The sequence below is a fragment of the Chlorella variabilis genome (assembly GCF_000147415.1).
Source record: "Chlorella variabilis unplaced genomic scaffold CHLNCscaffold_40, whole genome shotgun sequence".
In the NCBI taxonomy this organism is placed as follows: domain Eukaryota; kingdom Viridiplantae; phylum Chlorophyta; class Trebouxiophyceae; order Chlorellales; family Chlorellaceae; genus Chlorella; species Chlorella variabilis.
In genome coordinates, this window is record NW_005435048.1 from 199,431 (window position 1) to 210,639 (window position 11,209).

The 11,209-nt window shown below is 64.9% G+C and overlaps 1 protein-coding gene across 1 annotated transcript; it reads right to left on the minus strand.

Annotated features, from left to right (window-relative positions):
- Positions 1–6,284: 6,284 nt before the first annotated feature.
- On the minus strand, positions 6,285–9,889 carry CHLNCDRAFT_142523 (hypothetical protein; the record flags this gene model as incomplete). The annotated part of the gene is made up of 12 exons (XM_005852264.1): positions 6,285–6,777; positions 7,020–7,079; positions 7,305–7,383; positions 7,582–7,665; positions 7,843–7,910; positions 8,101–8,175; positions 8,363–8,482; positions 8,688–8,825; positions 9,095–9,206; positions 9,339–9,384; positions 9,510–9,719; positions 9,872–9,889. 12 exons carry the CDS (start codon positions 9,887–9,889, stop codon positions 6,285–6,287), a joined length of 1,503 nt encoding a protein of 500 aa, XP_005852326.1.
- Positions 9,890–11,209: the final 1,320 nt, after the last annotated feature.

The window sequence follows — 11,209 nt, forward strand, 5'->3', positions numbered from 1 at the left end:
GCATTGGCGGAGCATTTGATGCTAGGAAAAAAAGGCTTGGCAAGCTGTTGGCCAGCTTATGCCAGCCAGCTAGAAGTTGAAAGGTTCCTGTGAGGAGCAAAAAGTACTGCGGTCACTAGTGTTGTACCGTGGGTGTAAGGGGGCTGTTCGTGACGGCCCCGTTTTAGTTGGGGTGCCGCAGAGGGTGCCACCCCAGCCGACAACGAATTCACACACCGACTTCATAGATGACAGGTCTTTGCAAAATTGCATGTGGGGGGAGAGGGCAAATAAACGAGGAATGCAGGTCAGAGGGGCACAACCAGCATGGCCAGCAAGCAACACACATTTGAGCAACGAAGGCACAGAACAAGGCACCACATGGCAGGCAGCAAGCCGATCACTCACCAGCTGCAGAAAGAGGAGGGATCCAAATGCATGTGTGGTGTTGGGCGAAAGAAAACAAAGCAGGCAGGTCAGAGGGGCACATGCTAGCACAGCCTGCCAGCATCACACATCTGGGCAACAAGGGCAAATATTATACACCACATGGCCGGGCAGGGACACACAACCGCGCATCGAGGGCACACAACAAGCACCACATGGCAGGCAGCAAGCCGATCACTCGCCCGCTGCAGAATCAGGAGGGATCCAGATGAATGTGTGGGGTAGGGCACAAGAAACAAGAGCAGGCTGGTCAGAGGGGCACATGCCCGCATGCTTGCTTGTGTGGGCTTAAAGTCTGGTAAAGCAAGAACTAGCTTGCAACATAGGGCGGCGCCAGCCGGCTGGAGCACTATGTGCACAACGTGGTGGGCGCCCTCAACCTGGCGCCCGCCATGTTTGGGCAGCGCGAGACCTACCTGGATGCAGTACGGCGTCGGCAGGACCGCGAGGCGCTGGCGCAGCTGCGCACCGGGTCGCATTGGAGCGCGGAAGAGACCGGCCGCTGGACGCGGCGCCCCCGAGAGCAGCGAGTCTGCCCCCACTGCCACGACGGCATTGAAGATGCCCCCCACATGCTGCTCACCTGCCCCCTTTACGCCCCGCTGCGCCTCAACTTTCCTGACCTGTTTGCTGAGCCCCATCCTCCCCACCGCTTCCTCCGCCAGAAACCGTGCCGCCTCGCCGCCTTTGCTGCCGCCTGTCACCAGCGCTGGCTGACCGCCACCGTTGCGCTGCCTGCAGTCCCGCCCTGAACCCCCACTCTCATGTCCACCCCCTTTGCTCTTACCGCACCACACCTGCTCCACGACATGCAGTACTGCCTGCCCGCTCACACACTAAACGCTCGGTGACCTGTCAGTTGGCCTGTCCTGCCTGTTGTTCTACTGCTTCATCCCTCCTTGCTCGAACAACAAAGTCGGTGCTGCAAGCTTGTTCTTGCTGAAACCAGACTGTAAGCCCACAAGCACTAGTAGTGAATGGGTCCCGGGGAGGCCTGTGCCGAAACCTTAGCGATTCTATAAGGCGTTCCCGAAGGAATTGGCTTGGATTGGCGCTGAGCCGGTCAGCTATGCCGCGTTTGTCCTCACAAAGTTTCGACATGGGAGGAATCGAACCTGTGCCCTCTCGGAGGGTTTAGACACTAGCTCCAGCGCCTTCAAAGAAGGCCTTTCTTAGCCGCGGGCAAACATGCCAACATAGCCAGCCAGCAACACACATCCGCGCATCGAGGGCACACAACAAGCACCACATGGCAGGCAGCAAGCCGATCACTCACCAGCTGCAGAATCAGGAGGGATCCAGATGCATGAGTGGAGTAGGGCACAAGAAAACAAAGCATGCTGGTCAGAGGGGCACGTGCCAGCATAGCCTGCCAGCATCACACATCTGGGCATCGAGGGCACACAACAAGCACCACATGGCAGGCAGCAAGCCGATCACTCACCAGCTGCAGAATCAGGAGGGATCCAGATGCATGAGTGGAGTAGGGCACAAGAAAACAAAGCATGCTGGTCAGAGGGGCACGTGCCAGCATAGCCTGCCAGCATCACACATCTGGGCATCGAGGGCACACAACAAGCACCACATGGCGGGCGGCAAGCCGATCACTCACCAGCTGCAGAATCAAGAGGGATCCAGATGCATGAGTGGAGTAGGGCACAAGAAAACAAAGCATGCAAGTCAGAGGGGCACATGCCAACATAGCCTGCCAGCAACACACATCCGCGCATCGAGGGCACACAACAAGCACCACATGGCAGGCAGCAAGCCGATCACTCACCAGCTGCAGAATCAGGAGGGATCCAGATGCATGAGTGGAGTAGGGCACAAGAAAACAAAGCATGCTGGTCAGAGGGGCACATGCCCGCATAGCCTGCCAGCATCACACATCTGGGCAACGAGGACACATAACATACACCACATGGCGGGCGGCAAGCCAATCACTGACAAGCTGCAGAAATAGGAGGGAACCAGATGCATGTGTGGGGTAGGGCAAAAGAAAACAAAGCAGGCAAGTCAGAGGGGCACATGCCAACATAACCTTCCAGCCACATCTGGGCATCGAGGGCACACAACAAGCACCACATGGCAGGCAGCAAGCCGATCACTCACGAGCTAGGTAAAGGTAAAGGTAAAGGTGGGGAAGAGCCTCCACAGGCTTAACTTCCCGGTTTTAACGTCTAGCTTTAGACCATTATTTGATCTGCATGACGCGCCAAGTGCAGTACCCCCCACTAGTAGTGAATGGGTCCCGGGGAGGCCTGTGCCGAAACCTTAGCGATTCTATAAGGCGTTCCCGAAGGAATTGGCTTGGATTGGCGCTGAGCCGGTCAGCTATGCCGCGTTTGTCCTCACAAAGTTTCGACATGGGAGGAATCGAACCTGTGCCCTCTCGGAGGGTTTAGACACTAGCTCCAGCGCCTTCAAAGAAGGCCTTTCTTAGCCGCGGGCAAACATGCCAACATGCTTGTGTGGGCTTAAAGTCTGGTAAAGCAAGAACTAGCTTGCAACATAGACTCCCCGCCGAAACGGGACGGGAACCGGGCGAAAGCAGAGAAAGCAATAAAACAGGGGTGGAGCAAGGCGACATGCAACGCAAGCAGCTGACAGGGCACGCATCGAAACGTGTGTATGACTGGCAAAGTGGCATGGCGCATTGGGGAGAAACGCAACGGTACGGGAGCATGGGCTGGCCAAACGGCAGTGCGGAACGCTAGGTCACTAGAAAAGCAGGGAAAGGCGCACTATGTATGCAATGAGGGCAGCCCCGGCTCGGGGCCGTTGAGAAAGCAGTGGGCGGGAGGGGGGAGGCCCCGGTGTGGGCGGGCCCCATCGAGGGGGGATGGGGCGCGCAAGCGGCCAGATGGGGCGGGGCGCGGGCGGCAGTGGAGTCCTGCGGCTGGGTGATCCCACCCAGCCGCAGGATATAGGGCACCCAGGATATAGGGCAATGAGCGTTGAGCAGTGTGCGATGAGCAATGAGCAATGAGCAGTGAGCAGCCCCTCCCTAAACAAAGTGAAGCGCAGGACGGGGTCCGGTGGATGGGAGGCAAGGAAACGCGGGGGGTTGCCACGTGCGCTACCGCCGCCGCCGCAGGCAGCACCCCTGCGGCGGCGGCAGCGGCAGCAAGCCGTGGACCCAAACGCCGTGCCGCCGCCGCCGCAGGCAGCACCCCTGCGACGGCGGCGGCAGCAAGCCGTGGACCGAAACGCCGTGCCGCCGAGTCCCGTGGCTGTGGCCGTGGGCTTCTGGCAGGAAACTACGGCCGCAACTCGGCAGCACGGGGGCGTCGCAGCGTGCCCCCGCCGCCGCCGCGCTGCCCCCCGGGCACGGCGGCGGCGGCAGCAAGCTTGGGCCCAAACGCCGTGCCGCCGAGTCCCGTGGCTGCGACCGTAGACCGTGGGCCGGAAACTGCGGCCGCAGCTCGGCGGCACGTGGTTCTGTTCAAATCGCCAAGCGTGCAGCAGCGCCGAACCACGCTTCCCGGCCTCGGCGCATGCCTTCAGGGGCCCCCTATCGCTGGGCACACCCCTCCAACACCGAACATGCGCCCGGGGGGGAGGGCGGCCCGGGCTGCCCAGGCCAAAGTGGGCCGCCCTCGAGCAAGAGGCGGCCGGTCTGTGTGCTGAATGAATGAATGGATGTGTACACAACCACTGCCGTCGTTCAATTTCATCCAGGCCTTGGCAGTGAACGGCGCTCAGCGGCGCGCTGACACCCTAGGGCCAGGGCGAGGCACCGAGGTGTGTGGGTGTGTAGGTGGAGAAGCTTGCAAAGCGGGCATGCCACGAGGGAAGGCTGGCAGGCAGCCCACACCTGCAGCAGCAGCCCGGGAACCGCCGTCGGCCTCAGAACGGCCACCAAGACGGCGGGCCGTTGGGCGGGGGGCGGATGACGTGTGTGATGGTGACCTCGTGCGCCGCCGTCACAAGGGCGCGCGACAGGCGGTCAGATGCCCGCTCCAGGCTGCCCGACAGGTGGAGAGATGCCCGCTCCAGGTGCTTACCGCCGGTGTCAGCAGCGCTCCTGAGGCCCTCAGCCAGCATCGCCGCCCCCAGCACCAAGGCACCGCCCAGGATCGCCGCCGGCATCCAGCGCATGGAATCGTCTGCATGGGTGGGGACGGCAGGCAGGGACTCGCGAGCTCAGGCAGAAAGCATGGCTGGCAGCAAAAACCTGCATTCTCTGCAGTGCTGCCACTGGCGAACGGCACGCACGCTGCTCTCAAACACTGTTCATGCTGCCCACGCCTGCAGGAGCTGCGGGGCGCCCTCAGACTCGGCGGGCCCGACACAGCCTCACCACGCGAGCGCCTCGGCCGCACTGCCGCTGTGCCCCGCCTCCTGGCGCTGACCGCAGGCCGCGGCTGGCGGGGGGCACCAGTTGCCTCTGCGTGCGCCGCAAAGCCTCCCGCCTGCGTGCCGCTGCCGCCACTATCCGAGCCGCCATCCATGTTGCCAAACGACAACAATCAGGCCGTTGTACCTAGACCCAGCTCCTCCGCACTCACAATGGTGGGTTCATTCGGCGGTCTGTGGGGCAACAGGGGGCTCACACAAGCAATTGGCAACTGCGCTCGCCTGTTCCACACCCCTCGCGCCCTCTCCCGTGACCTGCACACATCGCCGGTTGCCCTGATGGCGGCACCGGCGCCAGTGGCGCGCACCTGAGCGCGCCAGGAGTGGGTGACGGTGGTCCCAGCCTCTTGCACCCTCTCTCCTTGCATGCACGCTCCCCTAATGTTACCAGCTGCGTACTGGTGCTGTGAAGATCACAGGCGCCCCTGAAAACACAAATACGTGCAGCCTGGAAAGCTTGCTGAGCCGCCAGCTCTGCAGCAGCCTCCCCTGCAGGTGTCTGCGCTTCAACGAACGCTAAATTGTTGCCCCCGATGCGCAGGAATGGCCGCCGCTCACCGCCGCCACCACCGCCACCGCTGTGCGGCGCTTTTTCTGCACACGGTGATGCGAGCTGCCGTTGCGCAGTGTGGTGCCATTTCTGTTGCCAGGCACCGTAGGACCACGCATCTGCATGGACAGGCAAGTACACCGCATGTTGGCACAAGGGCGGGGGTCCGCCACATCCACGATGTTGCCGCCGCTCGACTTCCCAGCCCCCCCACCTTTGTTGCCGTCCGCAGGCCTCACCCTGCCCCTTGCCGCAGGCTGCCGCCGCCGCCGGCTCGCTGCTTCCCGACAGGCAGTGTGTCCCCTGCCAGCCAGGCAGCTACTGCTCCCGAGGCGCCGCCGCCGCCGCCTCGCCCCGCCAGCGCGGTCAGCCAGGCTGGGGCGGATGGCTGCCAGGAGTGCGGCCCCGGCCTGCACCCCTCCCTCATGCCTGGCGGCTGGGTGCGGAGCATGGCGCGCCCCGCATGCCAAGCGTGTGCGGCCCCTTGCCGACTTGAATCCGCTGCGGCATCCCTTCAGCCCATCCATTTTGGTCTTGCCATGGGTGCATTTCCACTTGAACAGCTATGCACAGGAAAACAGATAGCACAAGGAATTACAAGTCCCCACTGTAGCTGGTAGGCGCCCCACCACTGGAAGGACGCAGAAACAGAGTGTGCAGGGAAGGGCATGAAAGAAGCAGATGCATGCATGCTGGTGCTTTTGCAAAGAATTGCGACTGAGCAGGAGGTCTAACAGACAGGGAGGGAAGCAAACAAGAGCAGAGGTGCGCCTGGTAGGAAACGGTACACCGGATCAGGCGACGGTACATGACGGTACAGCTTACGGAGGTGTGTGATAGTACAGTCGGCAGTGAGCATGTCGTAAACAGGGGTCGGGCTGTTTTTCTTTCTCCTTCTAAACAGAGGGCGGGGCCGGGAGGCCGTGCCAGCACGCCTCGCTGCCGACAATCACCGGGGCGAGCTTCCGGCCGGAACCCAGCCCGAGGCCGGGGCGGGGGGTGCCGGCGGGCTGGAGCCCAGCAGCGGCAGCGAGTCCGCCGAGCCGTGCTGCAGCGCAGGCGGCAGCGCGTGGGGCGCCGCCGGCGTGTCGGGAGGCTCCAGCGCCTCGCCCGCCGCCGCCGCCGCCTCCACCTCTGCGGCCACCGTGGTCGCCGCCAGCTTGACGTACGCCTTGAGCTCTCCAGCCTCCCCGCCAGCCCATCCCACGGAGCCGGCCTGGCTGGCGCCTGCAGGGCTGGCACCTTCTGCCGAGGCGCCGCTCTCGTCCTCCTCCCCGTCCTGGCCATCCGCCGCTCCCAGCAGAAGCCCCGCCTCCTGCTCCTGCTGCAGCCGCGCGGTGCTCTTCTGCCAGCGGGCGTCCGCCGTCTTTCGGGACCCCGCCCGCTTCTGGCTGAAGGCGACCGAGAAGCTGCTGAGGCAGATGATGGCCGCGCCCACCAGGCTGCGGGCAGGGCAGGCAGGGCAGGGCAGGCAGGCGGATGCGGTGACAAATTGGCAAATTTGGCGACTCGCGGCAGCCCGTGCACCGACCCGCAAACCAGCGGCGCGCTCGCAACAGGGGTGGACACCGTGTGCATGTGTTCTGTACACATGCATGGTGTGCGGAAGTGCTGGGGCCCAGATCCTGGCCAGACCCTGCCCACACCCTGGCCCTGGCCAGCCCCAGCCTGTCCCCCACCTCACCTCAGGCTGTCAGGCAGGTCGTGGAAGACAAAGATGTCGGCCAGTATGCCCCAGATGACGCTGCGGGCGGGGGAGCAGGAGCAGCGGGAGGGGCAGCACAAGGTGAGGAGGCAAAGGTGGCCTCGTGTGGAGGCTGGGGCGTGGGAGCGCGGGCGCCATGCTGCCAACACTCGTCGGCATGCATCCACTGCGGGTACTGGCGGCAGCAGGGGCCTGCACGGCCTGCACCACACACCCCAGGTGAGGGTAAGGCGGCAGCAGCAGGGCCCGCCCCACACCACACACCTGAGGTAAGACATGGCTACCGCCGGTGCCGCCCGCGCGCGCTGGAGGCCAGCCGTGAGCGCCAGCTGGTACAAGTAGCCTGCAACGGGTGCGAGGCACAGGACAGGGGGCAGGTAAGGAGGCGCGCAGGTAGGCAATGCTGCCTGGCCGTGAATGGCATCGCGCCGCATCCTCAAACAGAAGCCTCAGATCGGAAGGCCAGAGCCCAGCAGGCCCAGCAGGCCCAGCAGGCCCAGCAGGCCCAGCAGGGGCCAAGCAGGCCGCCCCCCCTGCTCACCCAGCAGGCCTCCCGCCAGCAGCGCGCCCCACACCGGCGCCTCGGTCGGCACCTGGAAGCTCTTGGTGGTGGTACACAGGATGGCTGCACGCGCAAGGGGGGGCCACCACAAGGCCCCGGCAGAGTCAGCCGGGTGGCACAGGCAGAGGGGCCGTCATCTCCAAACAAGAAACAAATTAGAAAATAGGGGGTGCTTTTTTTCACGCCAGGCTGGGGAAGGCCAGGGCAGGCCCTCTGAGGCGCGACCCCTCCTCCGCCCACCTGCTCCCAGGCAGCTGATGATGCCCTGGCCAAAGATGATAGAGGACATGCGCTCGCTGCTGCCCTGGCTGCGGCAGCAGCAGCGGCAGCAGCACACAGGGGACCACTCGGGGGTTGGCAGGGCAGCAGGAGAGCAGGGGGGCCTGCAGGAGGCCGCCAGAGGGCGGTGGCCACCCGAGAGCGGCGGCTGCACAGGCGCGAAGGCAACAGGATCTGTTGCGGTCAGCAGGCTGGCGGCGAAGGTTGCAGTGCGCTCACCTCAGCGCGCGCACACACGTGCGCGCCAGGGCGTTGAAGCAGGCCTGGGTGATGCCCACCGCCACCCCCAGCTTGCTGCAGGCACCAGGGGCGGCAGGGGAGCGCGTGAAGGCAGCGGCAGCGGCGAGGGGGCAGCAGCCACGAGCCGGTGAGCGCCCGAGAAGCCGGGGAGCTGCCGCGGCGGCCCAGGGGAAAGGGCCAGCTGCCAGCAGGGCGAGATGAAGTCGGGGCGGGGCGCCGCCGTGCTGAGAGGCGGCCGCACCTGATGTGGTCCTCCCCGCCAAACACGATGCCGGGCTGCGCCACCAGCACCACCCCCACCATCGCCACTGGGATGCCCAGCAGGGTGCCGGTTGAGGAGCGCTCCTTGAGGATGATGGGGCTGCGCAGCAGGGGCCCAGGCAAAGGCGGTCGGGGCAGGAGCGAGAGGGCAGGTGGGCGGGAAGGTATGGGAGGGAACGAGGCACGCCAGCAGCACCGCACGGATCCCTTGCACGGCCCTTTGCAGCAGCTGCGGCTGGGTGCACGTGCGCTGTGCGTGCTGCACAGCTGCCTGGGGCTTCCCGGAAGCTTCCAGGAAAGCTCACCCCAGGGCTGCCACAAAGATGGGAGAGAGGAAGGAGAGGACCGAGGCGTCTGCCAGCGGCAGCAGCGCCACCGCAAGGTACAGGGAGCTCACTGAGCAGAAGCCCAGCACGCCACGCAGCACCAGCAGCCAGCGGCGCCTGCGCCGCAGGGACGGGGACACAGGTGCGGAGGGTTGCACGAAGCTGATGGGGCGGTGGGGCAGTCGGCAGCTGGAGGTGGCACCAGCCGCTGCGTGGCGCCGACGCTGATGGGACCGAGGCTGTGCGCATGCCACCTGGCTGCTCAGAGAATCCCAACTGTCCCAACGAAGCGAGTGGTGCCAGGGTAGCTGCGCAGCCCATGCGTCGGCAGCGGCGAGCGGGCGGGCGCCGCGGCGGCAGGGCTGCTGCCTGGCCCGCTGGCCCACCTTCTGTCATGGAAGGGGTTGACACGGTGGTAGAACAGCTCTGGCCCCGTGAAGAGCACTAGGATGAGGGAGCGGGTCAGCACGATGTTGAAAACGCCAATGCCCTGGCTGCCTGCAGGGCGGTGCCGCGCAGCGCCCACAAAAAACGGGAGACTCAGGCACCAGCAGCGGCGGCGGCAGTCAGCCATTTGCACTCAGCCGGGGCAGCCCGTGCACGGCTGCATGCGAGCGCTGCGAGCCGCACCTGAGATTTTTGCAAACAGGCTCATGCCGGTGCCAAAGAGGGTGGACTGCGGGCAGGGGCGTGGCAGCGCGGGAGAAGGTGGGGGCCAGGCGTGGCAGCAGCTGGAGCGGCAGGGAGAGGGGGCATGCCAGCAGGGCCACAGACAACTGTTGACCCCGCGGGGTGCCGCACCAGGGCATTGAAGGCCAGCCCAATCATCTCCCGGCGGGTGGCATGCTTCTCCTCTGCCAGCGTTGGGCTGCCGGGCGCCTCGGGGTCGAGGTCTACTCGGCTGGCAGACAGCGAGGGCTGCGGCAGCGTCAGCGCTGCCGCTGCCTGCCGCTCGGTGTGCTCGTCGCCGTCCAGCAGGGGCTGCCGCAGCTTATGCAGGCCCGTAGAGGCCTGCGCCGAGCGTGGAAGGACTTGGGAAACGCGTGAGGGTTGAGGGGAGGGCAGTAGTACCACTGAGCGCTGCGCCAAGGCCGGCGGCCTCTAGGGGGCGATCACGCGCCTCTGGGCCGCTCAGAGGTGCAGAGAGCACGCACGCCTCCCACCTCTAGAGCGGGCGCCATCCTCCTCCTCGGTCGCTTGTGCCAGCAACGGAGCCTACGCGTGAATAGGAGGCTACTCAAAGCTCCTGTCACGGATTGTGGAAAGTTTCAAGCTGGCTGCGGCTTTATGCCAATTACTAGAAAACGCATCCAGAAGATGCTGGCCACCTCGGTGGCCGCCAGGCGCCAGCGCCAAAAAGGGCAATTGAAGAGAGGGAATCAATGGTACATCAGGATTGTAGCAAAAACAGAAAAAAAAGTGCTGCAAAAACAAAAGTGCTGCAACAATTCATTTCCAGCATGATGTGGCCATTACAGTCAGCAGCAATAAGGGGCCACATCATGCAGCTGGCGCTGCTCGTGCCCCGGCGGATAGCACAGCCCTGTGCAGCAGCACGGCACGGTGCTGCACAGCTGCTGATCCTGGGTTTGGCGGTCCCGCTGAGGTGCTGAGCGGCGTGCAGCCAACCCCCGGAGCCTGGTGCGGCCAGCGTCACGCTGCTGCACTCGCCGTTGCTGCTGGTGTTGGTCCCGCACCAAGTCGCGTGCTGCGGCGCAGTCGGCCTGTGACGCAGTCGGCGGCAGGGTTGCTTGTCGAGCCTGCCTGCCTGCCTGGCGCTCGTCCTGAGTGTTGCGCTTGGCCGGACTGGCAGCCGGCTCCTCCACAGAAATTCGGGCAGGTCAGGATCGATGAGACCGCAGGCGCCCGCCGGCCCACGCTTGGCGGGCTGCCACGATCAGCGTGAAGGCCGTGCAAGGAATGGCAAGGAGTATGGCAGCAGCGCCAAGAGCAGCAGCAATGTGCAGCCAGTAAATCCTCAAGGCAGGGCCAGAGGCAAAAAGGCTGCTCCCTGAAATCACAACGGGCAGCGCACTCACTCCGACCACGCCACGCTCCTGCTGGAGCTAGCAGCACCCCCGCCGGCACAGCGGGACAGCGCGGCGCAGCCGGAGCACACCTCAGCACCCCCGCAGCAGCGCCAATTCGAGCTGGGGACAGCTGAGCAGCTGGCAGCAGCCGTGGCGCTCCTCGCAGGCACGCAAACGCAGCTGGATGCCCTGGCAGCGGCAGCGGGGTCAGCGGCCAGCCCTGCAGCCCTGGAGCAGCTGGCAGCGGCATTTGCTGAGCTCATGGTGGAGACGCTGGATGGCGCAGGCATGCGGCAGCGCAGCAGCAACGGCGGCGCCCAGCGACGACACTGCCTCCCCAGCGGCCTACAACGGCAGTACGGCACCCGCGACGCGAGAAGGGCGCAACGCAATGCGGTGCAGCAGGCAGCTGTTGCTCGGCAACGTGGCATCGGCCCTGAGCAGCAGGCCGCAGCCCTGCGGGAGGTGGAC